Here is a 25,467-nt window from a genome sequence, read left to right on the forward strand (position 1 = left end):
ATGTCTCTCTCATGTCACTTCAATGTTTCTCTCTCTCCCCCAACTCCTCCCTCAATTCCACTCTCTCTAGAAAGCAATGGAAAAAATATCCTCGGTGAGGATTTTTTTTTAAAAAATTACTGCATTTAGCCCCGGCCGACTTGGCTCAGTGGATAGAGCGTCAGCCTGCGGACTGAAGGGTCCCAGGTTCGATTCCGGCCAAGGGCACATGCCTGGGTTGCGGGCTCAGTCCCCAGTGGGGGGCGTGCAGGAGGCAGCCCATCAATGATTCTCTCTCATCATTGATGTTTCTATCTCTCTCTCCTTCTCCCTTCCTCTCTGAAACCAATAAAGAAATATATTTTTTAAAAAATTACTGCATTTAGCATATGTGGCTTTTATAATTAGAAGCAAAATTTTCCTTTTTAAAGGATGATGGCAGAGTATAACTGGCTGGCTGATTAAACAAGAACTCATAGTGTATGTGCACTTGTGGGTCATCACAAGTTCAGGGCTCATTCTTAAATTTCAAGTTTATAAGCACGATTTGATTCACTATAGAAATTATGATGGTACAAAAATGATCAGACTGCTTCTCTTCCCTCAATTCTCATTACCACTGTCTATATTATTTTCCCATCAGGATAGATTCCCCCAGATGTAATCATTTCTTCAAAGAACTTGACTCTCCTAAGGCTCTTGAAGCAGGGTAACATATTATTTAAAAATATTTATTTTTGGTATTAGCAATGTAAGGAATGATAGTGCTACTGAACTCAAGGGGTTCCCTGGCTGGGATATTCTATTCAAGAACAAGATGCGGTTGTCCTCCGGTAGTTTTATTTATTTGCAACAAGTAAAGGAGACAGGGGATTCATATCCAGAGTTCTGTCTCCCAGAGCAGAGGTTTAGCCATTGCTGTTACGCACTATTTAAGTTAATCACGTTTTCTTCTTTGCAGCTGGCTAACTTCAGGTCAAGCTCACCAAGTTGCAGCTGAGTCTTCAAAATACTGTGCTACCTTTTAGCACTTAGCAACATAGCATTTAGTAAAAACTGCCAGACCCTGAGACCTTTGTCTTATCTAACAACAGTATAGTGGTGCCCTTTCATAAGCACTGAGTATTTTTATTGTTTTCTGCCATTTGACAGTTTTCAAATTATTCTTTAATTTGCTTTTTAAAAAGTTTTTAGTAACCATGACAAGTTCACATGCTTTTTACTCATTCTTTTTTCTTTGGTTATAACTTTGAAGAGAGTGCAGATTCTATTTGCATGAGGGGAGAAAGCAGAGACCGGGGAAAGGAGCATTGGGGTTCTATTGGGGTTCTACTGCAATAGCTTTCTATTTTATTTATTTAAGTACTGTTCATCTTCACCCAAGAATATTTATCCATTGCTTTTTGTTGTTGTTTTTTAGAAAAAGTGGAAGGGAGAGAGACATGGATGTGAGAGAGACACAGATCAATTGTGTTTGCGGGGCTCTAGCCTGCAACCACAGTCAGCGGGCCCTTGACCGGAATCCAACCTGGGACCCTCCAGGCTGCTGGCCGAAGCTGAGACTACTGAGCCAAAGCGGCTCGGGCCGCAAGAGCTTTTTAAATCGCCTACCCACTGCTACCCTTGACCGCCTCCAAACAGCAACCAGAGAAGTCATTTAAAACGTTAACCAAATCCTGTCCCTCTCCTGCTTAAAACCATCCGGTGGCTTCCCGTTGCTTTTCAAATAAAATTCAGCTGTGCCATGGTGGGCCCAGTTGAGCTGTGCAATCTTGCTGACTGCACCGCAGCCACGCCGGTCTCTGTTCCTCAAACGCCCCACTTGCTTGCACATCCGTCTGTCCTGGCCTGGGACAGCCTTTGCTCACGCAGGCACTTGGCTCCTTCTCCGTGGCTTTTCGCTCAGACAGCACCTCCTCCGACAGGCCTTCCGTGCCTCCCCCATCACATGCATCGTTTTCGCTTCTTGCAGCACCTCTCACAGCCTGAAATTATCCTCCGTTGGTTGGTTCGCTGGTTCTCTTTCGCTCTCCCAACCACCAAGTCAGGCAGGAGGCAGGCAGCCCAAGCCCCTCGACGCAGTGTCAGGTGGGTGACGATCGCGGTGCCCCCCGTCTTCAATGAAGGGGTTAACCAGGCGAACGCGAGCAGGTTTAAGTGGACGCACCCTCCAAAGGAAGCCAGGGCATTCTCGTTCCTAGAAACCTCGGGAAGAGGAGTCTTAATAAGGACCCGGGGAGCGAGCGCAGGGAATAAATAGGAAGAACCTGGGCGACGCAGTCTTCACCCGCCAGAGAGCGCGGAGACTTGGCACGGCGCTCTCCGGGAGCCACTGGGCACGGAGCCATTGGAAGTTTTCTTTTATTTCTTTTAAGACACCGGGACCTGACTGAAAGCCAACGGAACACACTGAGAAGAGGAAGAGCCGAAAACCTGCGCGTCCCGGCGCACTTGGGCGGAATCCACGCAAGACCGGCCTCGCATCGCCCGCTTCGGTCCTCAGCGAACCAGGACGCCCTGCAAACGCCTCCCCCGTCCCCTCGCGGGTCGGCTTCCTCCGAGCGCTGAAAGGGCTTTCAAAATACTAAATGAAGCGGACATCTTTTTCTAAATCAAAAAAAGTAACAATAACCACCATCTGAAAATGGCAGGAATGTACAGAGAAGAAAGTCCGGAAGCCGCATTCCGCTGATCCCCGCCCCACGGACCCCCACCTGAGGCCTCCCAGGGGGCGGGGCGGGGCGTGCCCACGGACGCCGCCGGGCTGGACTGCGCAGGCGCGGGGCGGGCTCACGGGCAGGGTCGCGCGCCGCGCAGTTCGCGCGGGAGCGGGACGTCAGGGCGCCGAGTGTGCAGGTCGGTGGGACCGGAAGCCGCCGTGGGGCCGAGGGGACGCCAGGATGGCGACTTCGAGCGGGAAGACCTCGACCCCCACGCCCCTGGCCTCCAAGAGACCGCTTCCGAAAGATCCCTCGTCGGAGGTCCCGAGCAAGAAAAAGAGTTCGGCGCCGCCTCTGTCGCTGTCCGGACATTTTGTGGAAGGCTCTATCGTCCGCATCGCGATGGAGAACTTCCTGTGAGTGGCCCGCGGCCGCGGGGCAGGCGAGCGGGCCTGGGGGCGCACGCTGCGTGCGTGTGCGCGCGTGGGAGCGCGGGTGGGTGGATGTGCGCCTGGCTGGTGGGTCTGGCCGAGGTTACCCGCACAAATACTCGCAGGCCGTGGAGATGGATGGATGTGATGGTGTGCGAGGCGTGTGTCTTGCGTGATGCGTTTTTGTTTTGGTTTTATTCGTTCAACTTTTTTTTTTCAAGCACCTATCATGCCAGTTATGGAAGAAGGTGCTTTATTTGTACAGTGCGCTCTCGTTCTTTCTTCACAACAATTCTTTGAATTACTATTTGAATCCAGATCAGGAAAGATCATCAAATGAATTACCTACCATAATAACGTTTTTGGAAGGCGTCATTGGCCGGGCAGTGCACGTAGTAGGGCTCAGATCTCTGCCCGCTGCAAGTCACGGCCTGCAGAGGAAGGACCTCATCTGTAAATCACAAAACTATGGGTCCGGGGACTCCCTGGAAGCAACAGTTAAAGCAGCGGTAGTGATGATGTGGCAGCGGCCAGGTGGATAGAAATGGTGACGGTGGTACGGGATGGAGGTTGCAAAGTACAAGAAAATGAGCCCGTGCTCTCAGTGGTTGGGCCTCCCAACAGACCCTTGACCCTTACAGATCCACTTTTCTGCCCTTGTTCCTTTCTCTCCCTCCAGACAACTAATCATAATCATTTTAGAATTTAGTAAAATGTTTTAGTACAAATACCGTGTTAGTATAGCACCTTGCAGTTCATTTGATCAAGATTTTTTTTTGAGCTTGTACAGAGTGGTGTAGGGGAAACAGTTGAAATGACAGCAACATTTTTTTTTAAGCACCTATCATGCCAGTTATGGAAGAAGGTGCCTTATTTATACAGTGCTCTCTCATTCTTTCTTCGCAACAATTCTCTGAATTACTATTTGAATCCAGGATCAGGGAAGATCATCAAATGAATTACATACCATATTAATGTATACATCAGGATGGCATGGGGGCACAAAGGGTGAAGTGGTTACTGTCTTTCACAACTGTGAGAAAGGGCTTTGTAGGGATGTTATAAACATCTTAAAAGAAGGGGAGAGGACTGTAGACCGAAGGAACTACCTGCAACAGTTTGTTATATTTAGGAAGCATCAGGTATTTCAGTAAACCATAGGATGTGAGAGAACATGTGAACATGGGTGATACTGAGGGACTGTTACATACTGTGCAAGGAGTCCCAGCTTCATTCTAGGAAATGGCATGAGATTTATATTACTCTGGAAGCAGTGCAAAGGATGAATTAGAAAGGGTGCAAGATTGGGGGCAAGAAGACTTGCAGTATGAAGGCAAGAGAGGATCAGGATTTGAACTTGTCAAGTAGCACTGGGGAGGTAGGAGTGGAAAGACAAGAAATTTGACAGAATCTGGCAACAGATTAATTGGGAAACATTAGGGTAAAGGAGAACTGCAGTATTGGCTAGTTGGTCAGATATGGTATTATTCAGAACTGAAAACAGTTTGGAGAGAATAATAATAATAAGCGCCTTTTAGATCCTGTGACTTCAAGTTTCTTGGGGGAGGGCGGCGGTCTTCCCTAGGCAGTATTTTAAGTGTCTGAGGCTTACAGAAAAATGTGAACAGATGAGAGATTTAGGAATCATGCATATAAGTAATTGTTGAAGTTGCAGAAATGGTTGAGATTGCCCAAAAGAAAATATAAATACGAGAAATAGAAGGCCAAGTATAAAGTCCTGGAGGAATGCCAATATTTAAGGGTGAGCTGAAGAGGAATTCACAGGCTGAGCAGGAACTATTCAGGGAGGTGAGAAGAACCTTAGAGTATTATCAAGAAGCCAAGGAAAAAGAGTGTTTCAAAGTTATCTGCTACGCTGAAGTCAGATAACAGGACTGAAAAAGAGCCCATTGCATTAAGAATTTGGAAATCTTTGACCCTTTGATGGAGCAGTGGAAGAAGAATACTTTTGCAGATCAGAGAAGAATGAATGAGTGTGAGGGAGTAAAACTTAGATGTGAAGAGGAAAAATATGGCTGGAAAATGCAGAACTAGGTGAGGTTTTATTTTCACAGTGAAAGGACTTCTGAGTTTTAGGAAAGAAGAGAGATAAGCTTAGAAAAAAAATGTTCTGGAAAAGAATGGTCAGGGGAAGGATTCCTATTGGTGAACCAAGTCAGTGGGGTTGGGAGTGGAGGGCAAGATTTCTAGGTAGCAGGAACAGCATGTGCAAAGGCTCCATTGGAGAAAGGAAGGAAGCCTAAAATAAGTCAAGAAACTGAAAGAAATTCATCATAAATATGATTTAGAGGTCTGATTAGAGAAGAGGGGAAGGAGATAGAAAGGAGAAAAAGTCGAAGCTAGAGAGAGCTAAATTATTAAGGATCCTATTTATTTTTCTTAATTTTTTTAACAAGTGACACCAGATTTGCACGTCTACCAACATGATTGGGTGATTGATGGAGTGTTGTAGGTAGAGGTTAAGGAAATGGTAGAATCAAAGATAATTCAAAACAAATGCCTAGGTTTCTGAATGATAACATTCACTAAGAGATCACAAGAGTGGTTTTGGATGACAAAGATGGTGGCTTTCGTTTTGAATGTGTTAAGTTTGAGTGACAGTTGTGGGACTTCCAAATAAAGTTATTGAGGTGGTGATTTCATTTATAGGTTGTCTGGGCTGACTTTCTGAGGCGGTAGAGAATACTTGAGATACAGGCAAAGAAGATAAACTGATAAGAAGTGGGCCTTTGACAATAGCTGTTTCAGGGAGCTTAGACGAAAGGGAAGTCACAGAAAGGGAATTCCCAATAAACATAATGTAGAGTCAGAACAATTATTTTAAATGCAAAGGCTTTGTTTTGCTTTTGGCAACTCTTCCTGTTTGTAATATATATGTATAGACCATAAATTCTCATGCTTTTTTCTGTTGTTTCTATTGTTTTCTTAAATACCAGTAGCAACACTATTTTAGTAAGAGTTGTGCAGAGATTTCACAGCAGAATATTCAAGTGTTCAAAGAATAGGGCTTGTGTGTTGGGATTAAGAAATTCCACCTCAGGTAATTTTCCAGATGTGTGAAGTTCCCCAGAGTTTTACTTTAACCATTATAGAGGGTTCCTTCAAGACCCAGCTGCTAACAGAATAAAGCACCTGAAAAAAGTAGATAGATGCTGTGTAGAAATGTGGGGTTGGAAACCTGCCAGAAAATACTTCTCCTTTACTACCTGTTTTTGTTTTTATTACCACCTGGCATTTCAAAATTATTAAATTTTTTTAGTATTAAAGTTGAATGTGTTTGTTTAAATTATTTATGTGTAGGGTGTGGCAAAAATAGGTTTACAGTTGTGAGTATGCAAAACAGTTTATTCTTGTATTATTAATTATTGTTTTCCATAAGAATAACTGTAAACCTACTTTTGCCCCACACTATATTTAGCAGATTAGTAGCAGGTGAAACAGTTTTTCTTGGAGAATTGGTTGTAGGAACAGGATGTTATTTATGGGGTTTAATTCAGGGTATTCAGAGATAAGCTAGGAAAATATATGAGTCAGAGTTAGCTTCACATTTTGCCATAGGTGTCCCTGGCCACTAATAAGGATTAGATGCTATCGATCTAGGTAGAGTGCTGGACAGGATGCAACTTTCTGGCACAAGGGAATATTATAGAAGTACTTGGTGTTGATGCATTCTCATTTCCTCCCATAGGAATAAGTTCTATTTGAACATGGACTATGCATCCTTGGGTAAATCTCTGGCAGCATATTCAAGGAAATTGGATGTAATTTTTAAAAATTAATAATAAAATGAAACCATAGGGTTGATATACCAGTATATCTTTAGTTTTCTAATCAGAATAAAAACAATTTGATTGGATTATTTCAAATATTAGGATGTATAAAGTTACTGTTAAGCATTTTAGTTTAAAACAAATGAAATGTAAAATCTACAGCTTACAGATGAGCCATGGCTTCTCTTATATAACATTTTTAAAAATTATTTGTATAGTAGCTTTGATATATTTCATGTATTATAATTGTTAAAAAAGAATAAGTAATATCAAATTTTGCTTTACTCAACAGAATTATAAATGAAACAGGCATATGAAATCTATTTTCCTAATGATATTTTCATTTTATTTAGTTTTTAATTTTTATTTTTCAATTACATTCAGTATTATTTTATACTAGAGGCGACGAAATTCGTGCAAGAGTAGGCTTTCCTTTCCCTGGTTGCCAGCACTGGCTTCCCTTTGACACCTGGGACCTGGGCTTCCCTCACAGCCCCAGCTTCGTCTGGAAGGACGTCCGGTCGGACGTCTGGTCTAATTAGCATATTATGCTTTTATTATTATAGATAGATTAACTTCAGGTGTATAGCATAGTGGTTAGACAATCATATACTTTACAAAGGAGTCCCCGATATTTCAAGAACCCACCTGGCACCATTACATAGTTATTACAATATTGACTATATTCTGTATTCTGAACTTGACATCTCCATGACTGTTCTGTAACTACCAATTGTATTCTTATTCCCTTCACCTTTTTCACCAAGCCTCCAACCCTACACTCAGTCTGGCAACCATCAGTTTGTTCTCTGTTTCTGTGAGTCTTTCTGTTTTGTTTGTTTGTTTATGTTGTTTAGATTGTTTTTTTTTTCTCATTTTTTTCCATTAATAGATTTTTTCCCTCTAGTTTATTAACAACCTATAAATAACATTAAATTTGTAAGATTAGCTGGCTTTAAAGGAATTTGAGTAAACCTATAGATGATGATACTATAAAGCAAGAAAAAATGCTTTTGCAAAGAAAATATTCTTCACTTCTTCTCTGCTTAGTAATTTCACCTCTTTATAATTCAGAACATATGATATCTGTGAAGTGTGCCCTGGACCCCACTTGAATATGATTATTGGAGCTAATGGAACGGGGAAGTCCAGCATTGTGTGTGCCATTTGCCTTGGATTAGCAGGCAAACCTGCTTTCATGGGACGGGCAGATAAGGTGAGTTAAGTACTTTTTAAAAAATTTCAAAGTGGTGACTTGCTTTAGTAAGAAATCCATTTCTACATTTCAGTTTCTTGGGTATAGCAAAAGTGTAGTGTTTGAATTTAAATAATGAAGTTGTCAGGTAGAGAAGCTGGGAGGACATTGCCATTTCTACAAATATTTTAGGCTATAGATGGAGAGAATTCTCCAAGTATACAATACTTGCAATTCTTAGATAGTGTCAAAAAAAAATTTTTTTTTAATGTATTGCTGGGCTTGTAAAAGGGTGAAGTAAATTTACCAGGCAGAAACAAAATAGTGTGGATCTGAAAACTTAAGCAAGCTCTAGAATTGTTTCCCTGGGGGTATTTGCTTACCTTCTACCTTAAAGCCTGGCTTTGAATTAGATCCATGGGATAGGGGGCCCTGAAGGTAGTGGGAAAGGGCTAGAAGATAAAACTAGAAGCTAAGTACTATGTGTAGCACAGAAAACAACATCTCAGTATGGGACAGTGGGGTTGCTTACTCTTCTCATTTGTTAACTCTGAATATAGTAGAGAAAAAAAGAAACTCTTCCAATGAATTCTTAACCACAAGCCTTCATACATGTTTGGGGCCAGAATTCATATAATCTTTATGGCCTAAATATCATAAATTGTAATTTTAGTTTAGAGTGGTCACAGTTAGTAATATCTCCAGGCATTGGCAGAAGCAAATGCAAATTCTCTTAAGGAAAATAACTTCAATTCTCAAAAGTATCCAAACATAAAGGCCTAAGAAATTCATGAATTTGTAACCAAAAGTCACAAAACATAGGAGGAAATGAATCTCCAAATATAAAAGCTAACAAAAATATCAGACTACACAATCAAACCTACAAAGCTTATAAATAGACAGCATAAACTAGGAATCTTTAGTGTAAGGAAATAAAAGAAGGCTGTAAGTAACAAAGGAGCCCCACCAGTGTGGCTCAGTGGTTGAGTGTCATCCTGTGAATCAGGAGGTCATGGTTCGATTCCTGGTCAGGGCACATGCCTGGGTTGTGAGCTCGATACCCAGTGTGTGTGTGGGGGGGGGAGGGGGGTGCAGTGATGATTCTCACCATTGATGTTTCTCTCTCCTCCTCCTCCCTTCCTCTAAAATCAATAAAAATATGTATTTTTTTTAAAAAAAGTGACAAAGGAATAAATAACAAAAGATTAGAAATTTGAAAAAGAACCAACTAGAACTTAAAACTATATTAATTGAAGAGAGAAACTTTATGGATGGGTAAAACAACAAAGCAGACACATTTAAGAAGAGAATTTATAAACTAAAGTACTTGACATTTTTTCTTAAATGAAAAAAATCGAGGTTGAGAAATGATAGGTAAAGGATGATAATCCATATTTTAATATAATATGAGAGGTAATATAGACTTAAGGAAGAGGCAATATTTGAGGAAGGAATAAGAATTTTCCAGAAATGTTGAAATTTTGAATTCTCAAACTCAAGAAACAGTATAAATAAAAGAAATACAAAAATAGACACATTGTAGTGAATTAAAGAATATCAAACACAGTAGTAATATGTACTCAGAATGATGAGACAAAGAAAAAGAGTAAAGTTTCTCACTAAAGAAACTTTGAAAGTATATAATGTAGGAAGAAGGAATATGGTCCCAGTAGGAAAGTCTAAGATGTAAGAAGGAATGGTGAGCAAAGAAATGATAAACGTGAGGAAATTATATAGAAACCATCAAATAACACTAATATCTAATTTGTAAAGTTTAAATAAAATAGATAAAACTAACTGTTGCTCATTCTGGACAACTTGAAGGGAGTGATCAGAGTTAAAATATTCTATGGATTTGTGGTGTTGGGAAGTTAAGATAATTGATTAACTTCAGAATTTATTAAGTTAAATATGTATCTTAAAATGTCTATAAATCCTCCAAAAAAGAAAGGTAAAGAAGTAGAAAGAGTGAGGGGAGAAAAAAACAAAACAAAACACAACACTGCTCAAACAACCCAGAAGTCTTAAGAATAGAGGAGAAGAAAAGAATCAGGAATATAGAAAATAAGATTATTAAAAAACATAAAATAAGATGGTATAAAAAATCATGCAGCCCTAGCTGGTTTGGTTCAGTGGATAGAGCATTGACCTGCGGACTGAAGGGTCCCAGGTTGCTTTGCAGGCTCGATCCCCAGTAGGGGGCGTGCAGGAGGCAGCTGATCAATGATTCTCTCTCATCATTGCTGTTTCTATCTCTCTCTCCCTCTCCCTTCCTCTCTGAAATCAATAAAAATATATTTTAAAAAATATATAGTTTTTAAAATCATGCAGATAGAGTTATTGTAATATAAATTGTCTAAATTTTTGTTAAATGAGGAAGTCTGTTAGTGTAGGTAAATAGAAACAGTTCAGAGCTCCAATGGCGCAATTGGTTAGCACGCGGTACTTATAAATAGAAACAGTTCCGTGCTATTTTATTCATAATAAAATATCTAGAGTTGAAAGTAAGAGGATGAAAAATACATACCAGGCAAAAGAAAGTAGGCGTAGCTGAATTAATACCAGGCAAAATAGACTTTAAAGTAAAAAATACTTTTGGAGATAAAGTTGGTTATTTACTATTGATGAAAGGTTCAGTTCTCAACTTGAATTCACATAATCTAGCTCCAAAACACATAAGCAAAATCAGCAGAACTAATCCTTGCACGAGGATATTTCTTCCATTAATTTTTAGGGGGTGGTGGGAGGACAGAAACATCAATGTGAGAGAGACACATCCCAACCCTGGGTGGAGTATCAAACTGGCAACCCAGGTATATGCCCTTGACTAGGAATCAAACCCATTACCCTTTGGTGCTTGGGCTGATGCTCTAACCACTGAGCAAGCCTGCCATGGCTAAATCAACAGAACTCAATGAGAAATGAACAGATTGCATAATCACAGTGGGAGGGCTATTAATAGATCAATGAGATAAAAAATAGTAAGAATATAGGCACACCTCAGAGATGCTGTAAGTTCAATTCCAAACCATCACAATAAAGCGAGTATCACACTAATTTTTTTGTCTCCCAGTGCATATATAAAAGTTATGTTTATACTATATACTGTAGTGTAAGTGTGCACTAGCATTATATCTAAAAAAACAAACAAAAAAAACCCAGTGTATATACCTTAGTCAAAAAATACTTTATTTTTAACCATCATATGAGCGTTTAGCAAATCATAGTATTTTTGGCATAGACTTGCTCAACACAGGGTTGCCACAAAACTTCAGTTTGTAAAAAAAAAAAAAAAAAAAAAAAAAAGTAAAATGCAATATCTGCAAAGTGTAATAAAATCTGTACCCCTGTAGAGATCAACAATTAAGCTTGAATCAGTGGTCAGGTTATAAATGCTATACCCAACAACTGGAAAGGGTACGTTCTTTTTTAAGCATAAATAGAACATTTCTAAAAACCATATACTGAGCCATAAAGCAAATATCAAAAATATAAAAAAATTTTTATCACACAGACCATATTCTCTGACCACAATGCTATTAAGAGAGAAATAATAAGATAATTAATTTTTTTCTATTTGTTTGGAATTAAAAAATAATACATAGGTCAAAGAAAAATTTTGATGGAAATTGAAAAATAAGAGCAAATTAATAAAAGAATGAACAATGATATAAGTACCACAAAACCAAAATCTGCTTTCAAAAAGACTAATGAAATCAGTAACTTCTGAGAAAATAAAGTGGAGGAGGTGGGTAAAGAACAAAATATAAAGGAATGAAAAAAAGTAATAGTTGGTATATAACATTGTGATCCAAACAACCCCCAAATTTAAATGCAAAAGGTTAATTCTTGCCCTTACTATTTGTAGGCCCTTTGTAGTCACTTAGGTACCGAGGCTAAGAAGTCAAAAGGCCACAACTTGTATCAGAGAAAATGAGCAAAAGCAATTCTACCATGGGCTTGGAGACCAGAATATTCATGAACTGCCCTAATAATTACCACTGGGGCATTATCAGAATGAAGCAGAGAGTTAAAAAATTATAAGAGAATATTGACAACATTATGCCAATAGATTTTAAATTTTTTTAAGTGAATATATAGGTTTCTACAACTAAATTATTGAAGCTGACTCTAACTAGAAAAAATGAGCTGTTGCATTTTTCTCAGAACGCCAGATAATTATGGATTAGTTCAACAGCAATAATTTCTTATGTAGAGAATATGACTCTAGGTACCAAAATCAGTCAAGGAAAGAATGAGAAAATTATAAGCCTGTATCACTCATGGATATAGAGGCAAAATATCAAAGAAGAAGAGAAAAACTTTAGCCTGCTGAGTTGAATACATAAAATGCATAATACATTATGACCAAACTGAATTTATTTAAGACATGGAAGACTGATTGAACATTAGAAAAATTAATATAATATATCATGTTTTAAAGAACTGCATGATCATCTCAATTGATGGAGAAAAAGTATTCAGTTAAATTCCACAGTAATTTATGAGTTAAAAACTCTTAGCAAATTAGGAATAGATGGGATCTTAATTTCATAAGATATCTATAGCCCTAGCCAGTTTGGCTCAGTGGATAGAGTGTCGGCCTGCGGACTGAAGGGTCCCAGGTTCGATTCCGGTCAAGGGCACATGCCTGGGTTGCGGGCTCAACCCCCAGTAGGGGGCGTGCAGGAGGCAGCCATCAATGATTCTCTCTCATCATTGATGTTTCTATCTCTCTTTCCCTCACCCTTCCTCTCTGAAATCAATAAAAATGTATTTTTTAAAAAAATATCTATAAAAATGCACAGCAAATTCAGGAATAAGTCAAGCTTACACTACCATGGCTATTCAACTTTGTACTGGAAGTTCTGTCAAAGGATACAGGTTGGAAAGACAAAACTCAAGTCACAGGTCATATGAGTATCTGCATAAAAACCACAAAAGAAATTCTAGATAAGTTTTCTGATGAATTAATATGGATTTTTATCAGGATTGCTTGATATCTAGCAAAAATTGCATATCTGTACACTTAACAATTAACAGAAAAATGCGATTAAAAATAGATAGCATTTACAATAGCCAGAAATATACAAGTTACATAGCAATAAATAAAAGACATGTACTATAAAATTTTATTTAAGAACTTTAAAATTTTGCCCTAGCTTGTTTGGCTCAGTGGATAAAGCATCAGCCTGGGGACTGAAGGGTCCCGGGTTCAATTCCAGTCAAGGGCACATGCCCGGGTTGTGGGCTCGACCCTAGTAAGGAGCGTGCAGGATGCAGTTGATCAATGATTCTCTCTCATCATTGATGTTTCTATCTCTCTCTCTCTCTCTGAAATCAATAAAATATATTTTAAAAATAAAGATAAATAAAATAGAAACTTTAAAGATTTCCCTGGCTGAGTAGCTCAGTTGGTTAGAGCATTGTCACAAAATACAAGGTTGCGGGTTTGATCCCCGATCAGCACATACAAGGATCAATCAATGAATATAAAAATAAGTGGAAACACAAATCAATGTTTTTCTCTCTCAAAAAAAAAAACCAAAAAAAAAAAATCAATAAAAATTAAATAAATAAAAACTTTAAAAGTTTGATTAAATGGAGAGAACCACTATATTAATGGGCAGGAAGACCTAATATATTTGTTCTTCACATTGATCTGCATATCCAGTGTCATTCCACTCAAAGTCCCAACACTGTTCATAGGAAACTAGAGGCCCGGTGCACGGAATTCGTGCACTGGTGGGGGGCATGGCCTGCAGGAATTGGTGGGAGTGCTGCTCATCCTAGTCAGCCGAGCAGCTGTGGACCCGCCCTCTGAGAGGCTGCTCCCTGGTCCAGCATCTTCCATGGAGCCAGAGCACTCGCCTCTCCAGGGGACCCGATTGGGGCCGGGCTCAAGGACAGTAGCCCTGAGAGGCAGCGGAGTAGGCCTTAGTCCTGTGACGGCCATGAACCCGCCTCCCAGGCTCCGGGATCAGCTCTGTGAGCCCAGCGGCAGCAGCAGTGTGGTGCAGCCTGTGGGCATCGGAGGAGGCGGCAGGGAGCGAGGGGGCGACAATCACAGCCTGGGTTCCTGCCTGTCGGTCCTGGGTTTGCAGTGGGAGCAGCCGCTCATCCTGGTCAGCCAAGCAGTGCTCCCACTGTGGTAGCACACTGACCACCAGGGGCAGCTCCTGCATTGAGCGTCTGCCCCCTGGTGGTCAGTGCACATCATAGGACTGGTCGACCGGTCATTCTAGTCGTTCTGCCATTCAGTAGCTGGGCTTTTATTATATAGGATTACAAGCTGGTTCTAAAATTTACATGGAAGAATAAAAGGCCAAAGAATAGCTTAGATACTCCTAAAGAGAAAGAAAAAAATGGGGAAACTTGTCCTACCAGATACAAGACTTAATAGGAAGTTACAGTAATTTAAGACATGTGCTATGTAGGACTATAAAATAGACCCCTGTGTTGTGACAATGAAAATCCCAGGTACAAAATCATGATTAGTAGACTCTTGACTTACGACAGAACTGACATTGTAGATGTATGGGGATAAATAGTACCGAGACAACTGAGTACCCAGATAGGACAAAAAGAAATTGAGTCCTATCCTCACACTTTAACAAAAATCAATTTAAGGTGATTGAAGATGTAAATATGATTGACCAGAAAGTTTTTAGAAGCTATTAGTAATAGAGAAGAATATCTTTTAACTATGGGTTAAAAAACATTTTTGTGTGTGTGTTTGTTAATCCTCACCCTATGATATTTTTTCCATTGATTTTTAGAGAGAGTGGAAGGGAGGGAAGGGGGCAGAGAGGAAGAGAGAGAAACATCCATCGGTTGCCTTTGTAAGCCTCCCATCCCCTTGACCAGGGAATGAACCCGAACCCTGGGCATGTGCCCCGACCAGGAATCAAACCTGAGACCCTGTGGTGCACGGGACGATGCTCCAACTAACTGAACCACACTGGCCAGTACATGCCCTTGACCGGAATCGAACCTGGGACCTTTCAGTCCGCAGGCCGACGCTCTATCCACTGAGCCAAACCGGTTTCGGCCAAACAAGTTTTTTTTTTTCATCTTCCTGGGACTCAGTTGTGAAGATAATTATTTGCAAGGTGTCTTATTGTCTGATTTAAGAACCAGTTTGATTTTTTTTTTTTAGGTCCAGGGTCTGTTTTCATGCTTATGCTCATATACATATAGAAACTGGCTCAGTCTATGTACATTGTACTTAAGTTGTATTTATTCTGTATATTGCTCTTTTTCAAAAAAATACTTGGTGACACTTATGCCCTGACTAATAGCAGGATAAGTAATATTGGAGTGGTTGTTAATAATGTTTAATCTGTGCAACTCCTTTGAAGTTTCCAATGGTAATGAGATTGGGTATATATTTCTTTGTGATTATTCTATAGAAACTGTTTTCCCACTGGCTTGTGCTCTTCTCTCTGAGAGTGTGGCTAAGGACACTGGTTCTGTAACCAGATTACTTGGGTTTAGATCCTTGCTCTGTACCACTTATGAGCTTTGTAAGAGGCTATCTGGCAATAAATGGTAACTAATACTATTATTGTTTTTTGTGAGTGGAAACAATGAAGGGGCTTTTCATACAGAAAAGCTATTGAATGAATGTTGATCTCCTGACCTGGGAATGTCATCATACAGCTCCCTTTTTTTTTATTTCTTAGGTTGGCTTTTTTGTGAAGAGAGGATGTTCGAAAGGCATGGTTGAAATTGAATTGTAAGTGCTCAAAGTGCTAAAATCACTTTTTTTCCTCTAATTTTTTATTTCATGTTCATTCTCTCCTGATGACTTTAGAAAGGAATAATAACATAATATTATGACATAAATATTGGAAATATATCAAGAATACTTAATCCAGCTAAGGTTTTTTAATGCATCTTTAAAATCTAAATTATAAGAATTTTCTTTTGGAAAAATTATTAAGGAAATTATAAGTTTATGGGAGATAATGAAATAGAAATATATCATTGTTAAACATTTAATATGAAGTTGCAGTATTTTTTACAAATTTAAGATGTCTGTGTGCACGCTGATTTTGAAAGTAATGCTTGCTTGTGAAATGCAAATATAAAAGTGTATAAAGTTGAAAACGAAGGCCTTCTTGATATAATTTTACTTCTAGAAATAACCGCTGTTAATAATTTGGTGAATATCATGCATGGCAAGTACTTCGCACCTCAGTCTCCATTTTCCACATCCTTCTTCATGACAGAGATCAATAATTCATTATAGTATTCTTTTTTCTCGAGCTTAGATGTTATCAGTTTACCACACTTGACAGCCATTTCTTTTTTCATTTTTTATTTCAGAGAGAGGAAGGGAGAGGGAGAGAGAAAAAACCATCAATGATGAGAGAATCATTGATCAGCTGCTTCCTGCACGCCCCTCAATCCAGGAATGTGCCCTGACTGAGAATCAAAACTGTGATCTCCTGGTTCAAAGGTTGATCCTCAATTACTGAGCCATGCCAGCTGGGCCAATTTTTTCCTGTCTTATTTAATTGTTTTCTATTTCATTAATTTCTACTATTATCTTTACAAATTTTTCTTTAAACCTTTGGTTTCTTTGCTCTTTTTCTGATTTCTTGAAATGGATATATATTGTACTAATTTTCAATCTTTTGTTTATCTATTGTACTAATTTTCAGTCTTTCGTTAAGGTTAAAATTTTCCTCTCAGTATTTAGTTCCATCGCCCAAATACTTTTTTAAAAAATTTAAGTTAGGTTTATTTGGCTCACTGCAGCGAGGGAGGAAACACTCCAGAGAAACCCAGGGCGTCCCAGTACCAGGAGTTGAGAAGGGCTTCTTAGAAGATCTGGGCTTATGCTGGTGAGACTAAGAAAGGGTTTGGGAAGCGGGGACCGTTCTGGATTGCAGTCTGTTGAAAGGAGGGGATGGGCAATTGGATGATCAGGTGTCCATAATTTGATAGTTAATTATTATTAATTCATTATTGGTTAGTTTTATCCATAATGATCTAGCAGGCAGGAAGATGAAAGTAGGTCTAGAGCCAGCATTAATATGGGAACAGCACCCCTGTGAGTTGGAAAGGGAAATGTTTAGTCTCATTTTTGGTTTCAGAGTGGCCTCCTCTCTGTCTTGTTGGAACGTGGATGGATGTGGAGGGTCCTTGTAGCACACTGTTTCTATTCCATGGGCATTGTCTGTGTTCAGTTGAATACATCATAGTCTGGCTGCCAGCAAGGCTGGTTTTTGTTGTTATGTTTCATTTTTTCACAAACCAAGAAACTGGTAATGTCTTGGGGTATCTCTGTACCTTGGTGCTGGCTGCACGGCTTTGGCTGACTGCCTTTACTTCCTGTGCCTCTTGATTTCCCACCAGTAGGGAGCATGGATTCCTTTCCGCACTAACATCCTGGGTATCAACAAGGCTCATTGAGAAGTCACTGCAGTGCCCTGGACCTTCAATGGTTGCCTCATCTGGTGTCATCTATCTAAACATTAACAAGGCAGAGAAATAAGAAAGCACAGTTTCATCCATTTTAAACATGAGACATTGCCCCCTCCCTTAACTCTCGTGTGACTCAATTTCCTTGAGCGATTCAGATTCCCAGATATCACGATTCTGTTTGCAATTCTATAAGAATAATATAAATAATAAATGATCATTAGACCCCCTCCCCATGCTGTTTTATGCAGGGACACATCATCAAAGTTTGATCAAGTATTAACAATGAAAACATACATTTTGTGCTTTTTGGAAAGAAACTCTTGCTTTGAGTAGAACCAAGATGTATGAAATAATAGCTGTTATTTTTCTTTGTTTGTGTTTGTTTGCTTGTTTTAGCAGCTGTTATTTTTAAGACCTTTTAAATGTGTCAAATGCTTTGAGTATTTTTTTCACTTAATCCATGCAGCCACACTGTGAAATTAGTATCATTATCTCCATTTTATAAATGAGGAAGTTGTCACTCAGAGATTTGAAATAACTTGCTCTAGCCCTCTCAACCAGTGAGTAGCAAAGCAAAAGTCACAACTACGCATGTCTAACTTAAGCCCACTACTCTCTGGCAAGCCAGAGAAATTGGGTACTTCAGCCTTCAGAGGTGTCCCACTGTGGATATGGGAGCTTTGGGCATACTTTGAGCCCTTCTGGGCCCGGCACTTTTAACTCATCTTACCCACGATGAGTGATGGCCACCTTAGTGGCCAGGAAAAAACCCATCCCTAGTCAAAGTCCTTGTCCCCTCACTCAGCCTCCCTCATAGCTCCTGCTTCCTGATAGTCAAGCTCAGAAACTATGTGAACACAAACTCAGGCAGCCCTACAAAAAAAAAAAGGAGTGGTCCCAGGATGTCAAGCCTGAAAATCTGGGTCAATTTGAGGTAACCAAAGGTACTTTAAAAAGGCTAAAATGTTTTTCTTCACCCAAGAATCCTCTAGGTCAGGGTTTTTTCACACACTGAGCTGGATCCTACATGGCTTCTCTGTGGCTTGGTGATATCATCAAGACAACATCTGAGAAATCTGCCTTCATGAAACCCCCCTCCTGCCTGTTACACAGGTCTTGCAATTGTTCCATGACTAGGTCCTCCTGGTGTGTTGTTCATGTCCTGGCCACCACCTTCATGCCACTTAGAGGAACTCCCATCCCTGAGATTCATAAGGATAAGTGATATTGTAGCAGGAAAAGCTGGAGAAGAAACTCATGAGGGAGGGTGGAGATCAGCTCACAGGGGACACCTCCAAATGACCAAGACATTCAGAGCATGGTATCTGGGCTATGGATTCACTCACAGTTGTACCCATACACAAGCTTTGTGCCAGGTCTTGTGGTTGGACTGCAACACATTCAAAATTCATCCAGTGAATTAGTTGGCTAGGGCTGCCATAGAACCACAGAGTGGCTCACCAACAGAAATTTATTTTCTCACAATTCTGGAGGTTAGAGTCCAAGATCAAGGTGTCAACTGGGTTGACTTCTGATGTTAGTTGTGTATCTGTCAGATATGGCCTTTATTATGTTAAGGTATGTTCCCTCTATTTCCAGTTTGCTGGGAATTTTTGTCATAAATGTATGTTGGATTTTGTCAAATTATATTTATTCTTTATTTTGTTTATGTGGTTTATTACATTATAATTGATTTGTGGATATTGAACCAGCCTTGTATCCAGGGAATAAATTTTACTTGATCATGGTGTGTGATCTTTTTAATGTATTGCTGAATTTGGTTTGCTAATAACTTCGTTGAGGATTTTTACATCTTTGTTCATTAGGGATATTGGCCTGTAATTTTCCTTTTTTTGTAGTGTCTGTCTGGTTTTGGTATCATGGTAATGTTGGCCTTGTAAAATGAGTTTGCAGCCTTATCTCCGCTTCGATTTTTTGGAATAGTTTGAGAAGGATAGATAGATATTCATTCTTTGAATATTTGGTCAAATTCACCTGTGAAGCCATCTGATTCAGAGCTTTTGTTTGTTGGGAGTTTTTTTTATTACTGATTCAATTTCATAAGTAGTTACCAGTGTGTTCAGGTTTTCTGTTTCTTCCTGATTCAGCTTTGGAAGAGCTGGAGAAGAGACTCATGAGGTAGGGCGGAGGTCAGCTCACAGGGGACACCTCCAGAAATTCTAGAAATTTAATTAATTTCTTTTAGGTTGTTCACTTTGTTTATCTTTTCAAAGAACCAGTAAGCTCATCAATCTTTTGTATTGTTTTGTTTTTTTAGACTATTTTATTTATTTCCATTCTAATCTTTATTATTTCCTTCCTTCTACTCACATTGGGCTTTGTTGTTTTTATTTGCTTTCTTGAGGTAGGCTGTATTGCTATAAATTTCCCTCTTAGAACTGCTTTAGCTCTGTCGTATACATATTTTCATTTTCATTTGCCTCAAGGCATCTTTTGATTTCTTTGATCTCCATGTTATCCCCATTCATTGTTTAGTAGCACATTATTTAGCCTCCACGTATTTGTGTGTTTTTTAGTTTTCTTTTTTTTAAAAAATATATCTTTATTGATTTCAGGGAGGAAGGGAGAGGGAAAGAGAGATAGAAACATCAATAATGAGAGAGAATAATTGATTAGCTGCCTCCTGCACATCCCCTAATGGGGATCAAGCCCACAACCCAGGCATATGCCCTTGACCAGAATCGAACCTGGGACCCTTCAGTCTGCAGGCTGGTGCTCTATCCACTGAGCCAAACCAGCTAGGGCTAGTTTTCTTCTTGTGATTGATTTCTAGTTTCATACGATGTGATCAGAAAAGATGCTTGATGTGATTTTACTTTTAAATTTATTGAAACTTGATTTTAGTCCTAACGTGGTCTGTCCTGAAAATTTTTCCATGTGCACTTGAATAGAATGTATATTCTGCTTTTGAGTGAAATGTTCTAAAAATATCAATAAAATCCATCTGGTCTAGTGTGTCATTGAAGGCTGCTGTTTACTTTTTGATCCAGACAGAAGTCTGGATAATCTATCCTTGGGTGTCAATGGGGTGTTAAAGTCCCCTACTATGATTGTATAGCTGTTGATCTCTCCTTTTATGTCTGTCAGTATTTGCTTTATATATTTAGGTGCTCCTACATTAGGAGCATGGATGTTTATTAGAGTTATATCCTTTTCTTGGATTGATCCCTTTATCATTATGAAATGCCCTTCTTTGTCTTTTACAGGCCTTGTTGTAAAGTCTGTTTTGTCTGATGCAAGTATTGCTACCCCAGCCTAATTTTCATTTACACTTGCACAAAACATCTTTTTTACCTCCCTTTACTTTTAGTCTATGTGTGTCTTTCAATCTGAAGTGTGTCTTATTAAGGAAACATATGTACAGGTCTTGTTTTTTTATTTGTTTGGTTTTCTTAATCTGTTCAGCAACCCTGTGTCTTTTAATTGGAGCATTTACTCCATTTCCATTTGAAGTAATTGTAGATAGGTATGTAGTTATTGCCATTTGGATGTTTTTAAGTTGATGGTAGCTTAATTTTGAACATATTCTAAAATTACTAAAATTTTTTATTCTGTCCAGATTTATGTTTTCATTCGTAAAAAATATTTTTTACCTCTTTCGTGTGTTTGTGTATCTGTTAACTCTTTGTAATTACACATGATCTTTCTACTTTTGCCTTTTAACCTTTGTCATAGGTTTATAGTTGGCTGATCTACTGCCTTTACTATGTATTTAACTTTTTCAATGATTTTTTCTTATATTTTTTAATCATATTTTCTGTCTTTTCTGCTTAAAGAAGTCCCTTCAACATTTTCTGTAATACTGGTTTAATGGTTATGAACTCCTTTTTTCTTTTTCTTATCTGGGAATCTCTTTTCTCTCCTTCAATTCCAATGATATCTTTGCTGAGTAATCTTTGTTGTAGGTTTTTGCAGCTGATAGTCTTATGTGAGCTCCCTTATATGTAGCTAATTGCTTTTCTCTTGATAGTTTTACTATTCTCTCTTTGTCTTCAATTTTGGGGATTTTAATTGTGATGTGTCTTGGTGTGGACTTCTTTGAGTTCATCTTGTTTGGGACTCTGTGCTTCCTGGACTTGTAAGTCTGTTTCCTATGTCAGGTTAGGGAAGTTTTTCACTTTCCTTAATTCCATTTCATTTCGTTCTCATTATTTGTTCAAATAGGTTCTCAATCCCTTGCTCGCTCTCTCTCTCTCTCTCTCTCATCTCCTTTTGGTTCTCCTGTGATGCAACTGCTGTAACATTTGATGTTGTCCTAGAGGTCTTTTAAACTGTCCTTATTTTTAAAAATTCTTTTATCTTTCTGCTGTTCTGGTTTGGTGTTTTCTGCTACCTTATCTTTCAGATCCCTGATTCAGTCCTTTGCTTCATCTAATCTGCTATTGATTCCCTCTAATGCAGCGGTTCTCAACCTGTGGGTCGCGACCCCTTTGGGGGTTGAACGACCCTTTCACAGGGGTCGCCTAAGACCATCGGAAAACACATATATAATTACATATTGTTTTTGTGATTAATCACTATGCTTTCATTATGTTTCATTTGTAACAATGAAAATACATCCTGCATATCAGATATTTACATTACAATTCATGATAGTAGCAAAATTACAGTTATGAAGTAGCAACAAAAATAATTTTATGGTTGGGGGTCACCACAACATGAGGAACTGTATTAAAGGGTTGCGGCATTAGGAAGGTTGAGAACCGCTGCTCTAATGTATTCTTAATAGCTTCTATATCTTTGTTGAGGTTCTGAGTTCATCTATTTTCCCCCTAAGTTTATTGAGCATCCTTATAAACAGTTTTGTTTTGTTTTTAACTCTGTATCTGGTAGATTGTTTGACTCCATTTCATTTAGTTCTTTTTCTGCAGTTTTGTCCTGTTCTTTCATTTGGGATATGTTTCTTTGTCTCCTCATTTTGGCTGATTCCCTGTGTGTGCTTGTATGTGTCAGGTAGATCTTTATCTCCCAGTCTGTGCAGAGAGGCCTTATGTTGTAGGTGTCCTATGAGGCCCAGTGGCACAGTCTCCCTGTTCATCTGAGCCCTTTGCTCCAGAGGGTCCCTTGTGTAGGTATGTGTGTCTTCCTATTGTAGTTGAGCCTTGATTGCTGTTGGCACATCAGTGGGTGGGATTGCCCTTCATGCTGATTGGCTCTGAGGGTTCATCTTGACTACAGCGGACAAGCTGTTGTGTGGGGGCTGACTCCATGGAGTGGGAGTTGCTTTAGTGGAGTTCTGGTGCCAGCTGAATCTACCTTCAGGTGTTGTTGTTTGTGGACCTCGTTGGGTGTGGTGTGAAGCTGGCCACTGGGCTTGTTGGTTCTAGAGCAGTGGTTCTCCTGATTTCTGGGCCTCCTCCTCCGGAAATTCTGTTTCTTTGTTATGGGGTGAATTTAAAAAGATTCCCAGGTGATTCTAATGTGCTGCCAAGGTTGAGAACCACTGATTTAGATAGTTTTGTTTCTTTGTTACTAAGGTTGTGGCCTCACCCCATAACAAAGAAACAGAATTTCCCGAGGATGAGCCCTAGAAATCAGGATTTTAAAAAGATTCCTAGGTGATTCTCATGTGCAGCCAAGGTTGAGAACCACTGATTTAGCAAGAGGCACAGGACACACTGAATCCAGCTCCTGCCTATTTGGGGTTTGGAGGCCTTTGAGAGATTTTAGGAAAGTGCAGCACTAGCCAAGGCCAGATGCTTGGGTGGAAGAGCTGTTGGAAGTGGCTTGGGCTGGTGCTTGAGTTGGGCTGTGGTCTGAGGGAATCACCAGGCAGGGAAAATGGTGTTAGCCAGATTAATGGAGATCACAGATTTGGTGCCTGTCTGCACTTGCTGGCTGGGTGGAGAAGGGGTTAACAGAGGAGTAATGGCATCTGCCAGCATTTTCATCCTAGGGAAGATACACCCTTACTCCTATGCCCACTCCTGCCCCTCTCCCTGAAGCCAGTCAGTTTTGTTTCTCCCCATAATCTTCCTGGTGCTCTTCAAGCTGCTGCCCCCTCACTGGACTGCAGAGCAAGTCAGTCTGTGAGTGAGCAAGTCTGTTCATGGGCCCCACAAGAGGAAGACCTGGGACTCCAGTAGATCTCTGTCTCACTCAAATGCAATCCATGTTGCTTTTCACAGCCAGCTATTATGGAGACTTCTCTTCCTGGCACTGATGCCCCAGGTTGAGGACCTGAGTGTGGAACTGGGACCCTATGTGCTGCTCAGGGGGAATCTCTACAGCCAAGATACTTAATTGCCACATCATGTCTCCATCCCTCCTACTAGTCTTTCTTTGTGGCTTCTTTTTTATATCCTTCGTTATGGTTATGGGACTTCATTTTAGCTGGTCTTCAGGTGTCACTGATGATTGTTTGGTAATTTTGGTGTGGTCAAGGGAGGACGTGAGCACACCTTTTGCCTACTCTGCCATCTTGACTGGAAGTCCCTTAATAACTTTAATTAGAGACTAATGTTAATTAAGTATCTTTATCTTCCTACTGAGTAAGATCATGAAATACTTTTATTTTAATAATATCTATGAACTTATGCTATTTTAATTCTGTGTTATTAAACCCTTCAAAGACATATCTATTATTAGTTTATACTGTCTGTGTTTGTCTAGAATTACCACACACATTTTCTCTTTGCCTTGCCTTTCATTCTTTCTTGCATTTTTGTTCTTCCCTTTGGGATCTCTTTCTGCTAGAGGGCATACTTTAAAATTTCTTTTAATAAGGATCTTCTAGTGCAGCGGTTCTCAACCTGTGGGTCGCGAACAATGAAAGTACATCCTGCATATCAGATATTTACATTACGATTCATAACAGTAGCAAAATTACAGTTATGAAGTAGCAACGAAAATAATTTTATGGTTGGGAGTCACCACAACATGAGTAACTGTATTAAAGGGTCGCAGCATTAGGAAGGTTGAGAACCACTATTAGTGGAACACTTAGAGCAAAATTACATCATTTTCAGACAAAAACTATCTTGAAAGCTATATTTGCTAGATATAAAATTTTACATTGATAGGTTCTTTCTTAGCCCATGCAAAGTATAATTTTATTGTCTTCTGATATGAGCCTAATTGTAGTTTCTTTGATAGTAATTCTCTTTTTGTCAGGAGGTTTTTGAAATTATATCTGTTTTTGGTATTTTGTAGTTTTACATTATATATTTAGGTGTGGGTTTAATTTTTATTTATTTTGTTTGGGATTTAATGAGATTCTTCAACCTGTGATTTGGAAAATTTATCTTTTTATAAAATCTTCCAATATTGCCTATGACCCTTACTGTCTTCCCTCATTTCTAGAACTCATTAAACAGATGTTAGACTTTCTTACTCAGTCTCAGTCATCCATGTCTCTTAATAGCTTTCACATTTTTCTTTTTATATCTTTGTGTAGCATTCTAGGTCCATTTCTCTTTGGGTTTTGTGGGGATTTTTTTTGTTTTATTTCTCAAATCTTCTTGTTTACTGCTTATATTTTCAATATTTCCTTAAAATACAGTAAACCTAGCCCTAACCAGTTTGGCTCAGTTGATAGAGCGTCGGCCTGGGGACTGAAAGGTCCCGGGTTCGATTCCGGTCAAGGGCATGTACCTTGGTTGTAGGCACATCCCCAGTAGGGGGTGTGCAGGAGGCAGCTGATCGATGTTTCTCTCTCATCGATGTTTCTAACTCTCTATCCCTCTCCCTTTCTTTCTGTAAAAAATCAATAAAATATATTTTTAAAAAATACAGTAAACCTATGTATTTTATTTTGGAGTTCATTAATTCCAATATAATTCTACTTTCTACTATATTTGCTAGTTCTTACTCTTGATTCTTTGGGGTGGGAGGGTGTGTTTCCAGTGAACCAGTGAGATGCTCCTTTATCTTTGAACTTTATCTTTTAATTCTTTGAGGATACAGGTAGATTCCTACAGAGGGAATTTTTATTAACTTTTGTCACAGACCATTGG

General features: G+C 39.3%; 1 protein-coding gene across 14 annotated transcripts in view; it reads left to right on the forward strand.

Moving 5' to 3' along the window:
- Positions 1 to 2,770: 2,770 nt before the first annotated feature.
- SMC5 (structural maintenance of chromosomes 5) overlaps positions 2,771 to 25,467 on the forward strand; it is a 77,123-nt gene continuing 54,426 nt past the window's right edge. For 4 of the 14 annotated variants that reach the window (XM_014454093.2, XM_014454091.2, XM_023752337.1 and 1 more), the window contains exons 1-3: positions 2,773 to 3,055; positions 7,936 to 8,077; positions 15,742 to 15,794. In XM_014454093.2, coding sequence (XP_014309579.1) covers positions 2,880 to 3,055; positions 7,936 to 8,077; positions 15,742 to 15,794 — 371 coding nt within the window. In that variant the 5' untranslated portion in view covers positions 2,773 to 2,879. Of the gene's footprint in view, positions 3,056 to 7,935; positions 8,083 to 15,741; positions 15,795 to 25,467 lie in introns of those variants that run through there. The other 10 variants (XM_006086799.3, XM_014454092.2, XM_023752338.1 and 7 more) reach the window with 8 other exon arrangements.

The sequence above is a fragment of the Myotis lucifugus genome, unplaced genomic scaffold, assembly GCF_000147115.1.
Source record: "Myotis lucifugus unplaced genomic scaffold, Myoluc2.0 scaffold_31, whole genome shotgun sequence".
NCBI lineage: Eukaryota > Metazoa > Chordata > Mammalia > Chiroptera > Vespertilionidae > Myotis > Myotis lucifugus.